The 19,587-nt window shown below is 40.9% G+C and overlaps 2 protein-coding genes and 1 pseudogene across 14 annotated transcripts in view; 2 read left to right on the forward strand and 1 right to left on the reverse strand.

The window, feature by feature from the left end:
- The window catches only part of LOC106608145 (centrosomal protein 43-like), a 24,144-nt gene extending 14,240 nt beyond the window's left edge, over positions 1–9,904 (forward strand). For 8 of the 13 annotated variants that reach the window (XR_001329396.2, XM_045721050.1, XM_045721051.1 and 5 more), the window contains 3 exons: positions 4,916–4,949; positions 5,098–5,185; positions 9,520–9,904. Coding sequence is in view for 8 of the 13 variants with exons in the window: in XM_045721050.1 (XP_045577006.1) it covers positions 4,916–4,949; positions 5,098–5,185; positions 9,520–9,582 (185 nt within the window). In the remaining 5 variants the exon portion in view is untranslated. Of the gene's footprint in view, positions 1–4,915; positions 4,955–5,097; positions 5,186–9,519 lie in introns of those variants that run through there. The other 5 variants (XR_006770334.1, XR_001329398.2, XR_006770335.1 and 2 more) reach the window with 3 other exon arrangements.
- Positions 1–19,587, reverse strand: part of LOC106608148 (disks large-associated protein 2-like) — a 777,756-nt gene that overhangs the window by 397,065 nt on the left and 361,104 nt on the right.
- LOC123743497 (C-C chemokine receptor type 6-like) lies at positions 13,637–18,973 on the forward strand (annotated as a pseudogene).

A 19,587-nucleotide genomic window follows, 5' to 3' on the forward strand; every position in this document is an offset into this window, starting at 1 on the left:
ACAGGAAACTGTAGAGCGTGAAAAACCCAGTGACATCAATAAGGGATCACAGCTTTCACCTGGATTCACCTGATCAGTCTGTCATGGAAAGAGCATAATGTTTTGTACACTCGGTGTATACTGGAATAGAGTATGCATCTTTAACATCACTATGTGAATGGTAAATGCTTTTATTTCTGCTGTTTTTTTCTGTCAAGCACTATTACACTTGATTGATGTGAATAGGTTTGTTAGGGTTTTTTCTTGTGAAGTAATGCTTGAATTCTTTCAGGTACTTCACACTCCAAAGACAAAGGATTGAAAGGCTTTAAAATGATGGACGATAAAACTGGCTCTTCCGTGCAGGGTCTTAGGTTCTAAATAAACAGAGTTTAAAAATTAGCAGACAATTAGGAAAATCTCAAACCAAGTTTATTCACCCAATGGGTCAGACAGCTGAACAGACAAATACATGTTCCTCCCCAGCACAAGTATTTATACCCCACTTCAGGCAGAGTCTCCTCCTTTTCTCTGAACATCACATCTTTATTGCTAGGCAGGAAGTTTGGCGTCCCACCTACTCAACAGCCAGTGTAATCCCGTGGCGCGTTATTCAAGTTCCTCAAAAATGCAAAAAACGTCAATTTTTCAAACATATGACTATTTTACACCATTTTAAAGACAAGACTCTCGTTAATCTAACCACACTGTCCGATTTCAAAAAGGCTTTACAACAAAAGCAAAACATTAGATTATGTCAGCAGAGTACCCAGCCAGAAATAATCAGACACCCATTTTTCAAGCTAGCATATAATGTCACATAAACCCAAACCACAGCTAAATGTAGCACTAACCTTTGATGAGCTTCATCAGATGACAATCTTAGGACATTATGTTATACAATACATGCATGTTTTGTTCAATCAAGTTCATATTTATATCAAAAACCAGCTTTTTACATTAGCATGTGACTAGCATTCCCACCGAACACTGCCGGTGAATTTACTAAATTACTCACGATAAACGTTCACAAAAAGCATAACAATTATTTTAAGAATTATAGATACAGAACTCCTCTATGCACTCGATATGTCCAATTTTAAAATAGCTTTTCGGTGAAAGCACATTTTGCAATATTCTCAGTAGATAGCCCGGCATCACAGGGCTAGCTATTTAGACACCCAGCAAGTTTAGCACTTACCAAAGTCAGATTTACTATAAGAAAAATGTTATTACCTTTGCTGTCTTCGTCAGAATGCACTCCCAGGACTTCTACTTCAATAACAAATGTTGGTTTGGTTCAAAATAATCCATAGTTATATCCAAATAGCGGCGTTTTGTTCGTGCGTTCAAGACACTATCCGAAAGGGTAAATAAGGGTGACGAGCATGGCGCAATTCGTGACAAGAAAATTCTAAATATTCCATTACCGTACTTCGAAGCATGTCAACCGCTGTTTAAAATCAATTTTTATGCAATTTTTGTCATAGAAAAGCGATAATATTCCAACGGGGAATCTGCGTTTAGGTAAACAGACGAAAGAAAATAAAGCATGGGGTCGACTCGGGCACGCGCCTAAGCCCATAATACTCTGATCGGCCACTTGCCAAACACGATAAAGTGTTTCAGCCAGAGGCTGCCTCGATATCGTTCAGCTTTTTCCCGGGCTCTGAGAGCCTATGGGAGCCGTAGGAAGTGTCACGTTATAGCAAAATCCTCAGTCTTCAATAAAAAGAGCCAAGATGAAACACAACTTGTCAGACAGGCCACTTCCTGCATGGAATCTTCTCAGGTTTTGGCCTGCCATATGAGTTCTGTTATACTCACAGACACCATTCAAACAGTTTTAGAAACTTTAGGGTGTTTTCTATCCAACGCCAATAATTATATGCATATTCTAGTTACTGGGCAGGAGTAGTAACCAGATTAAATCGGGTACGTCTTTTATCCGGCCGTGTCAATACTGCCCCCTAGCCCTAACAGGTTAATGTACCTGATCTGACCTCTGCCTCCCATTCCTCACTAATCCACAGCTCTCCACCCTTATCATTGACCACAACCATGTGATTGCCTTTCCTGTACTCAGTAACATTCCAAGCCCCTGGCTCATATCCAACCTGTTACGGCTAGCGGAACCCCTCGACAATATCCGGTGAAATGGCAGAGCGCGAAAAAAAAAAAAAGAATATTTGAAATATTTAACTTTCATACATTCACAAGTGCAATACACCAAATTAAAGCTTAACTTCTTGTTAATCTAGCCATCATGTCAGATTTCAAAAGGCTTTACGGCGAAAGCACACAATTGATTATGTTAGGTCAGCGCCTAGTCACAAAAAAACACAGCCATTTTCCAGCCAAAGAGAGGTGTCACAAAAAGCAGAAAAAGAGAAAATTAATCACTAACCTTTGATCTTCATCAGATGGCACTCATAGGACTTCATGTTACACAATACATGTATGTTTTGTTCGATGAAGTTTATATTTATATCCAAAAATCTCAGTTTACATTGGCGCGTTATGTTCAGTAATGTTTTGCCTCCAAAACTCTGGCGAATTTGCAGAGAGCCACATCAATTTTATAGAAATACTTATCATAAACTTTGAAATATACAAGTGTTATGCATAGAATTAAAGAAACTTCTCCTTAATGCAACCGCTGTGTCAGATTTCAAAAAAGCTTCACGGCGAAAGCACACCTTGCAATAATCTGAGTACAGCGCTCAGCCACCAAAACAAGCCATACAGATACCCGCCATGTTGTGGAGTCAACAGAAGTCAGAAATAGCGTTATAAATATTCACTTACCTTTGATCTTCATCGGAATGCACTCCCAGGAATCCCAGTTCCACAATAAATGTTGATTTTGTTCGATAAAGTTCATCTTTATGTCGAAATACCTCCATTTTTGTTTGCACAGTTATTTCACTAATCCAAATGCACAAGGCGTGGGCACTAAGTCCAGACAAAGTCAAAAAGTTCCATTACAATTCGTAGAAACAATTTTTAGGATGTTTTTATCATAAATCTTCAATAATATTCCAACCGGACAATTCCTTTGTCTTTAGAAATGAAAGGGAACGGAGCTTGCGCGCGATCAATAACTAAAGGCTTTCTGCTGAGCCACCTACTGTGATTGCTCTTATTCGCTCCCCTTCCATAATAGAAGACTGAAACAACATTCTAAAGACTTGACATCTAGTGGAAGCCTTAGGAAGTGCAATATGACCCCATTTACACTATGTTGGATAGGCAATCACTTGAAAAACTACAAACCTCAGATTTCCCACTTCCTGGTTGGATTTTTCTCAGGTTTTCGCCTGCCATATGAGTTCTGTTATACTCACAGACATCATTCAAACAGTTTTAGAAACGTCAGTGTTTTCTATCCAAATATACTAATAATATGCATATCCTAGCTTCTGGGCCTGAGTAGCAGGCAGTTTACTCTGGGCACGCTTTTCATCCGAACGTGAAAATACTGCCCCTAGCCCAAAGAGGTTAATTGACCCCACCATATACTTTCCTCTCACAGATAACCATTAGCTTCTGATGCAGCACGTATTTAAAATTACAACCCAACAACTGAAACCAGACTGTGGCCCTTCTCCTTTCCACAGGATACCTGATGTCTAACAATAACATGTTCTGACAGAATGTAAACATTCTGCATCCCCCTCTCTCCCTCAGTAACATGAACAAGGATATTCATAGTTCAAGTTTAGAAGTCAGAACCCATCAAGGGTATGATGTTAACCCAGTTCCATGTTTATTTCTTAATTTTCTATGTTGTTTTGGTGGGTTGCTGTAATACCTAATATATATTACAGGAAATAATATGGCTCAACTCTGATGTACTGATAGAGGATAAACCAGTTTTCTTGAAGAGAATGTATAAGGAAGGTATCATGTTTATTAATGACATTGTAAACAACTACGGTAAAATTGTCACACGAGCAATCAATCAGGGTGTGTGGAGAAGTATGCTCAATACAAAATTAGCACCAACCTATTGCAGCTCTGCCACAAAAATGGAAGTGGCATTACAGAGAAAAAATAATAAACTTGTTTGTCTGCCACCAGTTAAATGGCTTAAAATGACCAATAGAAATCGTAAATGGCTTAAAATGACCAATAGAAATCGTAAAATGTGTCAGTTTCACTCATGGTCAAGAGGTTTGACAACTATGCGCATAAAATTCAAGATGGTTGGGAACAAATTTTCGATGTCCCAATACAATGACAGTGGTTTATGAACTGATATACAAAACAATAATTGACGCATCAATCCGTTCTTTTCAGTGTAAGCTATTTTATCAAATTCTCGCTACAAAAAGTGAACAGTCAGAGTGATGCAGATTTTGCCACGTTGAACCAGAATCAATAGAGCATCTCTTTTAGTACTGTCTATCACTGGCTTGTTTTTTGGAGTCAGGTCCAGGAATGGTTGTTATGCCATAATATCAGGGCGCGATTGGACCTGCAAACTGTATTGCTGGGGGAAATGTCATTCTACTGTTGGGATTCTTTTTTTATTTTAGGGCAATTTGGTCATAATTGTTGCAGATGGGAAGGTTCAAGTCCCTAGTGAGACACCACGGTAGAATGGAGGGATGTATTGCAGGTGAAAATGGAGGAATTATGATTTACTGGGAAAGATGGGTTGAACTGTGGCTGTATGAATTAATGACTGTTGGAATAAATACATACGCATGCACAGTATAAATGTTTGAGATCCTCCAATCAGGGGTGAGGGTGGGGATTTTGTGTTTATGCGTGTTTGGTTTCACACTGTGGGTGGGGGCTTCGCCCTGCCGACATCTCGGGTTCAGTTGGGGACGAGCACACCCACTGACCGAGCACCCACTGATGCGAGCGGCCATTCATATTGTCTTGGTATTGTTTTTATACGTAAAAAATACCTCTGTTTTAACAGATGATGACGTTGACTATGATGATGACTTTAACAGGTAAGGTAGGGTATTGTCCTGTATCTTCACTAGATCTTACTAGCTATTTTTAGATGGTGTTCAGTGCTCATTCACTTGTATACCTTATCTGTACAATGAGAGATATCAATCTAAAGGGTTTCCTGTGTTTCTGGTTTACCTCCACCAGCCATCGATCAGATATCTCTAAGAGTGAGGTGAGCATTGGAGAAGAGATCGAGGAGGTTTCCGTCAAGGGACCTGACAACAGCAATAAGGTATGTATGATCGTAAGGATAACAGGCATTCAACCCTACGTATCTGTGTTCAGATAGTGAGCAGCAGTGGGCTCCTCTAGTAGTCTAGACTCAGAAACAGGAAGTTATTTACTGCTGTTTTGTTCAGGTTTAGTTTTATGTAGAGAAAAGGAAAGCTGGTTGAAGACATCCACTTGCAAATGTCAGAGTAAGCAATCGGTGAATTAACAATCCCAGTATAGTGTGGGTATATGAATCAAAATGTAATCAACAGTGTATTCTCTTTGAGTACACTACATGATCAAAAGTATGTGGACACCTGCTCATCCAATACCTCATTCCAAAATCATGGGCATTAATACAGAGTTGGTTCCCCCCTTTGCTGCTATAGCAGCTTCCTCTTCTGGGAAGGCTTTCCACTAGATGTTGGAACATTGCTGCGGGGACTTACTTCCATTCAGCCACGAGCGTTAGTGAGGTTGGGCACTGATGTTGGGCAATTAGGCCTGGCTCGCAGTCGGTATTCCAATTCATCCCAAAGGTGTTTGATGGGGTTGAGGTCAGGGCTCTGCAGGCCAGTCAAGTTCTTTGACACTGATCTCGACAAACCATTTCTGTGTGGACCTCGCTTTGTGCACAGGGGCAGGAAAGGATCTTCCCCAAAGTTGGAAGCACAGAAGCATTAAGATTTCCCTTCACTGCAACCAAGGGCCCTAACCTGAACCATGAAAAACAGCCCCAGACCATTATTACTCCATCAAACTTTACAGTTGGCACTATGCATTCGGGCAGGTAGCGTTCTCCTGGCATCTGTCAAACCTAGATTAGTCTGTCGGACTGCCAGATGGTGAAGCAGGATTCATCACTCCAGAGAACACTTTTCCACAGCTCCAGAGTCCAATGGTGATGAGCTTTACACCACTCCAGCTGACACTTGGCATTGCACATGGTGATCTTAAGCTTGTGTGCGGCTGCTCGGCCATGGAAACCCATTTCATTAAGCTCCCGATGAACAGTTCTTGTGCTGATGTTGCTTCCAGGCAGTTTGGAACTCTGTATTGAGTGTTGCAACGAGGACAGACAATTTTTACACGCTTCAGCACTCGCCGGTCCTGTTTCTTGAGCTTGTGTGGCCTACCACTTCACAATAACAGCACTAACAGTTGACCGGGGAAGCTCTAGCAGGGAAGACATTTGACAAATTGACTTGTTGGAAAGGTGGCATCCTATGATGGTGCCCCGTTGAAAGTCACTGAGCTCTTCAGAAAAGCCATTCTACTGCCAATGTTTGTCTATGGAGATTGCACGGCTGTGTGCTCAATTTTATACACCTGTCAGCAACAGGTGTGGCTGAAATAGCAGAATCCACTAATTTGAAGGGGTGTGCACGCTGAACGTTTTCAGACCCCTTCACTTTCCATAATTTGTTACATTATAGCCTTATTCTAAAAATGATTAAATCGTTTTTTTTCCCCATGACGAAGCAAAAAGTTTTTTTACATTTTCACAAATGTATTAAAAATTGTTAACTGAAATCACATTTACATAAGTATTCAGACACTTTATTCAGTACTTTGTTGAAGCACCTTTGGCAGTGATTACAGCCTTGAGTCTTCTTGGGTATGATGCTACAAGCTTGGCACACCAGTATTTGGGGAGTTTCTCCCATTCCTCTCTGCATATCCTCTCAAGCTCTGTCAGGTTGGATGGGGAGCTATTTTCAGGTCACTCCAGAGATGTTCGATCAGGTTCAAGTCTGGGCTCTGGCTGGGCCACTCAAGCACATTCAGAGACTTGTCCCGAAGCCATTCCTGTGTTGTCTTGGCTGTATGCTTAGGGTTTGAGGTCCTGAGCGCTCTGAAGCAGGTTTTCATCAAGGATCTCTCTGTACTTTGCTCCGTTCATCTTTCCCTCCCAGTCCCTGAAAAAATCTCTTCAGCATGATGCCGCCACCACCATGCTTCACCATAAGGATGGTGCCAGGTTTCATCTAGATGTGACGCTTGGCATTCAGGCCGAAGAGTTCAACCTTGGTTTCATCAGACCACAGAATCTTGTTTCTCGTGGTCTGAGAGTCCTTTAGGTGCCGTTTGGCAAACTTCAAGCGGGCTGTCATGTGCCTTTTACTGAGGAGTGGCTTCCCGTCTGGCCACTCTACCATAAAGGCCTGATTGGTAGAGTGCTGCAGAGATGGTTGTCCTTCTGGAAGGTTCTCCCATCTCCACAGAGAAACTCTGGAGCTTTGTCAGAGTGAACATCGGGTTCTTGGTCACCTCCCTGACCAAGGCACTTCTCCCCTGATTGCTCTGTTTGGCCAGGCGGCCAGCTCTAGGTAGAGTCCTAGTGGTTCCAAACTTCTTCCATTTAAGAATTATGGAGGCCACTGTGTTGTTGTGGACCTTCAATGCTGCATAAATGTTTTGGTACCCTTCCCCAGATCTGTGCCTCGACACAATCCTGTCTTGGCGCTCTATGGACAATTCCTTCAACCTCATGGCTTGGTTTTTGCTCTGACATGCACTGTCAACTGTGGGACCTTTCCAAATCATGTCCAATCAATTGAATTTACCACAGGTGGACTCTCATCACATTGTAGAAACTTCTCAAGGATGATCAATGGAAACAGGATGCACCTGAGCTCAATTTCGAGTCTCATTGCAAAGTATCAGTCAATAGTTCGGACATCTACTCATTCAAGGGTTTTTCTTTATTTTGACTATTTTCTACATTGTAGATTAATAGCGAAGACATCAAAACAATGAAATAACACATATGGAATCATGTAGTAACCAAAAAAGTGTTACGCAAATCAAAATATATTCTTTATTTGAGATTACTCAAAGTAGCCACCGTTTGCCTTGATGACAGTTTTGCGCACTTCCCATTCTCTCAACCAGCTTCATGAGGTAGTCACTTGGAATGCATTTGAATTAACAGATGTAACTTGTTAAGTTAATTTGGAATTTCTTTCCATCTTAATGTGTTTGAGCCAATCCGTTGTGTTGTGACAAGGTAGGGGTGGTATACAGAAGATAGCCCAATTTGGTAAAAGACCAAGTCCATATTAGGGCAAGAACAGCTCAAATAAACAAGCAGAAAAGACAGTTCATCATTACTTTAAGACATGGTCAGTCAATCGAGAAAATTTCAAGAAATTTGAAAGTTTCTTCAAGTGCAGTTGCAAGAACCATCAAGCACTATGATGAAATTGGCTCTCATGAGGACCGCCACAGGAAGTTACCTCTGCTGCAGAGGATAAGTTGGAGTTACCAGCCTCAGAAATTGCAGCCCAAATAAATCCTTCAGAGTTCAAGTTATAGACCCATCTCAACATCAACTGTTTAGAGGAGACTGCGTGAATCAGGCCTTCATGGTCGAATTGCTGCAAAGAAACCACTACTAAAGGACACCAATAAGAGAAGAGACTTGCTTGGGCCAAGAAACACGAGCAATGGACATTAGACTGGTTGAACTCTCTCCTTTGGTCTGATGAATCAAAATTTGAGATTTTTTGGTTCCAACCACCGTGTCTTTGTGAGATGCAGAGTAGGTGGGCGGATCTCTGCATGTGTGGTTCCCACCTTGAAGCATGGAGGAGGTGTGATGGTGTGGGGGTGCTTTCCTGGTGACACTGTCTGATTTATTTAGAATTCAAGGCACACTTAACCAGCATTGCTCCCACAGCAATCTGCAGCGATATGCCATCCCATCTGGTTTGGGTTTAGTGGGACTATCGTTTGTTTTTCAACAGGACAATTACCCAACACACCTCCAGGCTGTGTAAGGGCTATTTGACCAAGAAGGAGAGTGATGGAGTGCTGCATCAGATGACCTGACCTCCACAATCACCCGACCTTGACCCAATTGAGATGGTTTGGGATGAGTTGGACCGCAGAGTAAAGGAAAAGCAGCGAACAAGTGCTCAGCATATGTGGGAACTCCTTCAAGATGGTTGGAATAGCATTCCTCATGAAACTGGTTGAGAGAATTCCAAGAGTGTGCAAACCTGTCAAGGCAAAGGGTGACTACTATATGGTAATTTGTTTAACCTGTTTTTGCTTACTACATGATTTTATGCGTTATTTAGTTTTGATGTCTTCACTATTATTCTACAATGTAGAAAATAGTAAGAATAAAGAAAAACCCTTGAATGAGTAGCTGTGAATTTTTGACTAGTGTATAGTTTACATTAGATTAGCTAAATATGGCCTGTTCCCTATCATCATGCCCTGATGATATGTTTGGGTAAATAAGGAAGTAGGGTGTCTTTGGTGGTATTGGTATATTACCCTGTCTCTCACACATTCTCACCCTTTATTTTCTCCTCTCCCCCATCCTATCCTTCCCCCCATCAGTTTGATGAGATCACTCAGGACCTCAGTGTATCTCAGCTCAGCCAGACTCAAGGAGCTGACTAGATGGAGGAGGTGGCATGACAGTCCATCAGCCTTACACCACACAGGCCATTTCTACTATGTTAACTATTATTTATGTTGTGTGTACCAGATGAGGCTGGTGGGAGGAGCTATGTGAGGATGGGCTCATTGTAATGGTTGCAATGGAATCTTTGGAAAGGAGTTAAACATGGTTTCATCTGTTTCTATATATTTCATTAATTCCATCCCAGCCATTACAATGAGCCCATCCTCCTATAGCTCCTCCCACCAGCCTCCTCTGGTGTGTACATAGTTTGTGTACACAGACCTAATAAAATTACCACTTACCCAGATTGTTCTTGAAGACTGTTTCTATTGTGCTCCTTTATAACATCATGTATACAGATGAATGTCAAGGATCTCATGAATGACATGTATTCTGTCAATCTGAAACCACAATGTGGGACTTTACTGTAATTTATGCTGTGGCACTAACATACGTTGGCAGACAGTTTCAACCACAAAGACCAGGGTGGTTTTTCTCGCAAAGAAGGGCGCCTCATTTTTTATTTTATTTTTAAAGGCAGACATTGAATATCCCTTTGAGCATGGTGAAGTTAATAATTACACTTTGGATGGTGTATCAATATGTCCTGTCAGTACAAAGATACAGGCATCCTTCCTAACTCGGTTGCCAGAGAGGAAGGAAAATACTCAGGGATTTCACCATGACTTTTTAAAACAGTTAAGAATGTAATGGCAGTAGGAGAAAAATGGCCATGCCAGTGCACGTGACTTTCCCCACAGTCCCATTAGGGTGAGTTCTCCCTTTCTCAGCTGTCTATCAACAGCCTCCTTGATTCCAAGGCCCGAATGCATATTTAGACTGACCCATCCCAGGTCTGTGGCTGTCGTTGTCGGCAGATGAAGACGCAAGTTTGGCTGCTGATCAAGTTCAGTGTTTTTACCAGACGATTGTGTGTGCATCCATAAAGTGAGTTGTGGGTTTACTCTTGTGGGTTTTATGCTGTTAGCAATTCTGACTCACTTATTGTTACTTTCTTACATTTTAACTGCACATACAGTACTGTTTAACATGAAGCTAATGTTTGTGTATATTTCAGATATGACATCCATGGTATTTACAGTTAAAGTCAGAAGTTTACATACACCTTAGCCAAATTCATTTAAACTCAGTTTTTCACAATTCCTGACATTCATTTAATCCTAGTAAAAATTCCCTGTCTTAGGTCAGTTAGAATTACCACTTTATTTTAAGAATGTGAAATGTCAGAGTAATAGTAGAGAGAATATTTTTTTCAGCTTTTATTTCTTTCATCACATTCCCAGTGGGTCAGAAGTTTACATACACTCTTAGTATTTGGTAGCATTGCCTTTAAATTGTTTAACTTGGGTCAAATGTTTCGGGTAACCTTCCGCAAGCTTCCCACAATAAGTTGGGTGAATTTTGGCCCGTTCCTCCTGACACTGAGTCAGGTTTAGGCCTCCTTGCTCGCCCACGCTTTTTCAGTTCTGCCCACAAATTTGCTATAGGATTGAGGTCAGGGCTTTGTGATGGCCACTCCAATACCTTGACTTTGTTGTCCTTAAGCCATTTTGCCACAACTTTGGAAGTATGCTTGGGGTCATTGTCCATTTGGAAGACCCATTTGCAACCAAGCTTTAACTTCCTGACTGACGTCTTGAGATGTTGTTTCAATATATCCACATTTTCCTCCCTCATGATGTCATCTATTTTGTGAAGTGCACCAGTCCCTCCTGCAGCAAAGCACCCTCACATGATGCTGCCACCCCCTTGCTTCACGGTTGGGATGGTGTTCTTCGGCTTGCAAGCATCCCCCTTTTTCCTCCAAACATAACGATGGGCATTATGGCCAAACAGTTCTATTTTTGTTTCATCAGACCAGAGGACCTTTCTCCAAAAAGTACGATCTTTGTCCCCATGTGCAGTTGCAAACCGTAGTCTGGCTTTTTTGTATGGTGGTTTTGGAGCAGTGGGTTCTTCTTTGCTGACCTGCCTTTCAGGTTATGTCAATATAGGACTTGTTTTACTGTGGATATAGATATTTTTGTACCTGTTTCCTCCAGCATCTTCACAAGGTCCTTTGCTGCTGTTCTGGGATTGTTTTGCACTTTTCACACCAAAGTACGTCCATCTCTAGGAGACAGAATGTGTCTCCTTCCTGAGCGGTATGACGGTTGCGTGGTCACATGGTGTTTATACTTGCATACTATTGTTTGTACAGATGAATGTGGTACCTTCAGGCATTTGGAAATTGGTCCCAAGGATGAACCAGACTTTTGGGGGTCTACAATTTTTTTTCTTTTGATTTTCCCATGATGTCAAGCAAAGAGGCACTGAGTTTGAAGGTAGGCCTTGAAATACATCCACAGGTACACCTCCAATTGACACAAATTATGTCAATTAGCCTATCAGAAGCTTCTAAAGCCATGACATCATTTTCTGGAATTTTCCAAGCTGTTTAATGGCACAGTCAACTTAGTGTATGTAAACTTCTGACACACTGGAATTGTGATACAGTGAATTATAAATGAAATAATCTGTCTGTAAACAATTGTTGGAAAAATTACTTGTGTTATGCACAAAGTGGATGTCCTAACCGACTTGCCAAAACTATAGTTTGTTTACAAGAAATTTGTGGAGTGGTTGAAAAACGAGGTTTAATGACTCCAACTTAAGTGTATGTAAACTTCCGACTTCAACTTTATATTGTCTGTGCCAGCATTGCCTTAATTGCATGAGTATTTATTCATAATATGTTAGTTTAGAGATGGTTATTGTGTAGCCTGTAGTTTCTGCATATACTACCACTGTGCATTCATAGTTTGCACTAGTGCTATGCCATGGCGTGTTTCTATTCTGAACAACAATATAAACACAACATGCAACAATTTAAAAGATTTTACAGAGTTACAGTTCATATGAGGATATCGGTCAATTGAAATAAAATCATTAGGCCCTAATCTATGGATTTTCACCTGACTGGGAATACAGATATTTATCTGTTGGTGACAGATACCTTATAAAAAGAAAATGGGTCTCACAATGGGCCTCAGGATCACCTCACGATATTTCTGTACATTCAAATTGCCATCAATAAAATGCAATTGTGTTTGTAGCTTATGCCTGCCTGCCCATACCATAACCCCACCGCCACCATTGGGCGCTCTGTTCACAACGTTGACATCAGCAAACCCCTCGCCCACACAACGCCATACACGTGTTCTGTTGTTGTGAGGCCAGTTGGACATACTGCCAAATTCTCTAAAACATTCAAATTCTCTAGCAACAGCTCTGGTGGGTATTCCTGCAGTCAGCATGCCAAGTGCATGCTCCCTCAACTTGAGAACAGTGGTGTTGTGTGACAACTGCACATTTTAGTGGCCTTTTATTGTCCCCAGCACAAGGGGTCCTTGTGTAATGAAATTGTATCTATTTTTGTCTTGGTGCCACAGGGTTGTAAATTACAATACGATATGCGGGAGCTCCAAGAACCGTCTGAAACTTATTAGGTAACATGTAAAGTGTTGGTCCCATGTTTTATGAGCTGAAATAAAGAACATTTCTCAACTTTTGTGCACAAATTTGTTAACATCCATGTTGGTGAGCATTTCTCCTTTGCCAAAATGATCCATCCACCTGACTGGTGTAGCATATCAAGAAGCTAATACAACAGCATGAACATTACACAGGTGCACCTTGTGCTGGGGACAAAAAGCCACTTTAAAATGTGCCGTTTTGCCACATAACACAATGCTGCAGATGTCTGAAGTTTTGAGGGGAGCTTGCAATTGGCATGCTGACTGCAGGAATGTCCACCAGAGCTGTTGCCAGAGAATTGAATGTTTACTTCTCTACCATAAGCCGCCTCCGTCATTTTAGAGAATTTGGCAGTACATCCAACCGGCCTCACAGCAGCAGACCACGTGTATGGCGTCATGTGGGCGAGCAGGTTTGCTGATGTCAACATTGTGAACAAAGTGCCCCGCGGTGGGCTTATGGTATGGGCAGGCATAAGCTACAGACAACGAACAGAATTGCCTTTTATCCATGGCAATTTGAATGCACAAAGATCAGTGATGAGATTCTGAGGCCCATTGTCGCCACCACCTCATGTTTCAGCATGATAATGCACTGCCCCATGTTGCAAGGGTCTGTACACACTTCCTGGAAGCTGAAAATATCCCAGTTCTTCCATGGCCTGCATATTCACCACACGTCACCCACTGTTCATGTGTGGGATGCTCTGTATCGACCCATACGACAGCGTGTTCCAGTTCCCAACAATATCCAGCAACTTTGCACAGCCATTGAGGAGTGGGACAGCATTCCACAATCAACAGCCTGATCAACTCTGTTAAGTGTCAAACTACATGAGGCAAATGACGGTCACACAAGATACTGACGTGCTCTGATTCATGCCTGTGACCAAAAGATGCCTATTTGTATACCCAGTCATGTGAAGTCCATAGATTAGAGCCTAACGCATGTATTTAAATTGACTGATTTCCTTATATGAACTGTAACTCAGTAAAATCTTTGAAATTGTTTCAGTATGTGTTTACATTTTCGGTCAGTATAATTTGACAGAATTTTGAAAAGAATAATGGGCAAATGTTGTGCAATCCACGTGTGGAAAGCTCTTAGACTTCTCCAGAAAGACACAGCTGTAATCACTGCCTAAGGTGCTTCGACAACGTATTGACTCGGGTGTGAATACTTAAGTAAATTAGGTATTTCTGTATTTATTTTCAATAAAATAGCAAACATTTCTAAAAACATGTTTTCACTTTGTCATTATGAGGTATTGTGTGTAGATGGGTGAGAGAAAAAAAAAATTCAATACAATTTTAATTTGGACTGTAACAACAATGTGGAATAAGTCAAGGGGTATGAATACTTTCCAAAGGCACTGTAAAATGTATGTATGCTTTATTCACATGATGGTACTAAACAGCGACACTGCTTTGCTAAATATCAAGTACTTTGACCTTTGAAACTTTGTCCCCCACGTAATGCATGTCTGTAAAATAATGCACACTGTTCCCAGTGTACCTAATATGCAAAATAGTTGAATGAATAGAAGTGAGCGATCATTCACAGTCAATACGTTTCAAAGGTGAATAAAGAGTTAAGGTGTAATGAGCATGTTTCTTGTTCTTCTGCTCAGATCTTGAGATCTGCAGGTGTCAGCCAACAGGTTTTTATTTCAGAACGTCAGTGCATGCTGCGACACTGCTTGTTCCCACAGCTGACAGTCTAGGTTGATCAAACGGAGAAAAACTTTACTTCTTCCTGTTTTCTCTAATTGAGAAATTCTGAGGTTCACAGCTTCCTTTCAAACTTGGCTTAGAATAGTCTCAAGAGTCTTGTGGAACTTGATTACCCCGTTATTCTGGTAAGTCCTCTCTTACACAATACATGGAACAATATGTGACTTAAGCAATCTTACCATGTTTAATAAAATATATAATTTACTGTTCTTAATCTAAGGGAAACTGCTGGGTTAAATATGTTCAACATGCATTAAATCTTTATTTGGAAACATGACATTCAACTAGATTTTACTTTAGATTACATTGTGTCTATTGTAATAAAATCTGTTGATTTTTAAACATGTCATTCCTGAAATTGACACAGTTGTTTGCAACTCATTTCAAATTCTACTTTTTGACTATTGTCTGAAATGTAATTGCCTGCATTGATGCACGTTATACAATTTTAATTACCATTCATTCATTTCACAAAAATACTTTTTCTATCATAACAGTCTGTCACCCTTGGAAAAAGTAATAGAAAATTACTCAATGGAAAATTACTCAATTAAAAGTGAAAGTCACCCAGTAAAATACCAAAACAAAATACCAGTATCAAAAGTAAAAGTATAAATCATTTTTTATTCCTTATATTAAACCAACCAGACGGCACAATTTTCTTGTTTTTTTTATTTATGGATAGCCAAGAGCACACCAACACTCAACAGACATAATTTACAAATAAAGCATTTGTCTTTACTACTGCCTCTGATCTGGCAGACTCACTAAAGTACAAATACTCAAAAAATCTATTTGAGAAAAGTATTTTTACTTAAGTACTTTACACCACTGAAAACAGTTACTTGTGTGCAATAGGTCCATGCTACGTGAGACTGCTTTTTTTTTTGTTTAGGTTTATTACACGGTCTGAACTCACATAACCTGGGAATAAATCCCCCGAAATCTCAGGATCTTGCTGAAATGTATGCATACACTCTGCAGCTAGGAAAGGGGCACCTCACCGCAGAGAATAAGCAATGTCCCACAAAACATATTCTACAACATAGCCTATGCAAAAGCCTTTGACTAGGCTGTCTGGCCCAGATTGATCCTTCACAGCTAACATGAAAGAACTGAAATGGTTGTAGTTAAGTCACCATCACTAATAGGTCAGAAGAGAAAAAGTAAATAAAGCCAGTGGATGTACCTTTGTACCTAAACCTCAGAGGGATGTATAGAAAACATTAAGGTATGTGGATGTACTTTATGTCTTCACTTCATCTGTCAGGTGGTGCGGGATGTTATATAAGAATGAAGGGGGAAATACAGTATGTATGAGTAATCTAACATGGATGAAGGTATACATAAGATAATGTGCCATGCATACATCTGATATCATTTCTAGATATCCAATTAGCTTCATATGAACTCACAATGCTCCTTGTACATACATTAATTTCTCCAATATCCACTTAGCTGATCATGTGCTTCAGTTGACATTTGATCAGGGAAGTCAGGCGAGATTGTAAATCAAACCATTGTTGCCTTGCTGTGGTTGTTTTGCCACTCCTGCAGTCTTTATGCTTTGGGAACAGCCACCATGCAGAAGTGAATAATAGGAACAACAACCAGAAGCAGAACAACAATTTAATGTCTTTGTCAATAACACTGAGACATTTTTATATTCAAAACACAGATATTTTAAAATTACAAATGTACAAATGTTTAGGGCATTTCCCCTAAACGTCGCAATACTGACATGAAGTACTGTGCGTCATTGAAAGCCAGCCTCAGTTGTTCACTTTAGATACTTAACCACACTCATGCATTTAAATAATTTGGGTCACTCAAGCAGTATTGGGGTTATGTGACCTGGTTCTCTGCAAATTTCCTTTCTCTGAATTGCACCACGTTGCCAACCCTATTCGACTCCAGATTACTTCAGTCACACTTTTGTAAGGATGTTAATTAACTACAATCAGAATTGTGCTTTGTAGTTAAAATAATATACGTATAGAGTAGTTGATAGTGATAGGATACATTTCAATAAAACAGAAATGCTTTTGGGGGGGAGATGCCATGAGTACATACTGTATGTTGAAATAAATTCCAAGTGTGTTAAATAAAAGACCTGTTCTTCTCTGAGTGCTCTCTCTATTTATCTATAGGAGAAAATGAACCATACGGATAATGGCGAGGAAACAGTTAACAATTCAGTGGCGTATGACTATGATTTGGTGGAGCCATGTAATATGGAAGACAACAACAGTGTGGAGAGAGTGGTGCGACTCTACATCCACTCTGTCATCTGTATCCTGGGATTATTGGGCAACATCCTGGTGATCGTCACCTATGCCTTCTACAAGAAGGCCAAGTCCATGACGGACGTCTACCTTCTGAACGTGGCCATAGCAGACATGCTGTTTGTGGTGGCTCTACCCCTGATCATCTACAATGAGCAGAGTGACTGGGCCATGGGAACGGTGGCCTGTAAGGTTCTCCGTGGGGCCTACAGCGTCAACCTGTACAGTGGCATGCTGCTGTTAGCTTGTATTAGCACCGACCGCTACATTGCTATCGTCCAGGCCCGGCGCTCCTTCCGGCTCCGCTCCCCTGATCTACAGCCGCATCATCTGCGCTGCAGTCTGGAACCTGGCCCTGCTCCTCTCTGTCCCTACCTTTGTCTACTACGAACGTTATGTGCCTGCACACAGCACCTTTGGAAATGATTATGACAACTATGATTACAACAATGCTACAACACCGTTTGATCTGGAGAACACCATATTCTTAGAGGAGGAGAACTATGTAGTCTGCGACTTCAGGTTCCCAGACAACGCCACGGCCCGTCAGATGAAGATCCTGGTCCCGAGCACCCAGATGGCGGTGGGCTTCTTCCTGCCCCTGTTGGTCATGGGCTTCTGCTACGCCAACATCATTGTCACGCTGCTGCGTGCCAAGAACTTCCAGAGGCACAAGGCGGTGCGCGTGGTGCTGGCTGTGGTGGTCGTGTTCATCATCTGTCATCTGCCCTACAACGCTGCGCTGCTCTACGACACGATCAACAAGTTCAAGATCCTGCCCTGCAGTCAGGTGGATGCCACCGAAGTGGCCAAGACAGTGACGGAAACAGTGGCCTACCTGCACTGCTGCCTCAACCCGGTCCTATACGCCTTCATCGGGGTGAAGTTCAGGAACCACTTCAGGAAGATTGTGGAGGATGTGTGGTGCATTGGGAAGAGGGTCATGAACCCCCGACGCTTCTCCAGGGTCACGTCAGAGATGTATGTCTCCACTGTCCGCAAGTCTATGGATGGATCCTCTACAGACAACGCATCTTCTTTCACCATGTGAGGACGAGACCCTGTGGTGGAGACTGCTATTGCTGTGAACCCTAGCATAGTCTGATACATTTATCAATGTACCTATTCCATCTTTATTGAATGTTTCCATAAGCCTTACATTAAATAATCTATGTAAAATAACAACATGGTTTATTTAAATGATAACTACTGTAATGACAACTGTTTCTATTTGCTGATTATTGTTTATAATTATGATATTTCGGTTGTTGCTTTTATGCAGTTCTGTCTTTGGTTAATGCACAATTGTGGTTTATGTCTATGTTTGAACGTATTTTGAAAGACAAAATAAAACAATACTTTTTTATGGCCTATATTAATTTCCTAATGTATTTATTGACGGAAGGACAATACTGTCTAATCTGGGTTTCAACCATGGCAAACTGCTCACAATTAATAGATGTACCAGCGTTGTTATTGTTACCCAGTAGATGGCGCTATTTACACTGTTTACACTATGACTCTACAGTACACGGTCTGGAATGAAGCGTTGTAAAATCAGTGCGGAGACAGCTTCCCTAGAATTAAGTGAGTTCTACAAAGATAAGGCAGTATTGTTGTTTAATAAGGAAGCCAAATATTAGGTCATGTTTGATTTGAGTGAAATTAGGTTATTGTCAGGTAATTGGTTCATAGGACAGACAGCCTCATATGCACTATTTACTTAGTGCATGTTCTTGTCAACATAATGTTACATTTGTGGACGGTTTTTAACCTTTGGGGCTTGATTGCTGTCATTTGTGCTCACTTGCTAATTAAAGATCCAAATGTAATTGTCTGTCTCTATGTAATACCTGGTGTACAGTTGTGAGAAGCTTCTGCAGGGGTCTGTTGTGTTCATGACTCTGCCCTCAACCTATCATTATCAACAATTCATCTTTAATCATAACTAAGCATATATGACACCCCTGATTCAATTATTAAAATCATAATTTGTAATTACCCAACATTTCTTATGTCATTTTACATGTTTAAAACTAAACAATAGTCCTATTTTCAACACAGGAGGCTGCTGAGGGGAGGACGGCTCATAATAATGTCTGGAACGGAGTAAATGGAATGACATCAAACACAAGGAAACCATGTGTTTGATGTATTTAAGACCATTCCACTGATTCTGATCCAGTCATTACCACAAGCCTATCCTCCCCAATTAAGGTGCCACCAACCTCCTGTGATTTTTAAGTTATGTAAGGATGCTGTCTAAAATCTTATAGTATTACTAAAAGTGAATTGATTCTGCTAAGCTACCAATACTACAAGCAGCCCTCCCAGAGAGTGACATAGAAAACCTGACTGACGAGTGTGGAAAATGATGTAGCATGTCGTTAGCACGTTAGCCACACAAGTGGCTGTCTGTCATTAATTTAACTGGCAAGTCAAAACA

The sequence above is a fragment of the Salmo salar genome, chromosome ssa06 (assembly GCF_905237065.1).
Source record: "Salmo salar chromosome ssa06, Ssal_v3.1, whole genome shotgun sequence".
In the NCBI taxonomy this organism is placed as follows: domain Eukaryota; kingdom Metazoa; phylum Chordata; class Actinopteri; order Salmoniformes; family Salmonidae; genus Salmo; species Salmo salar.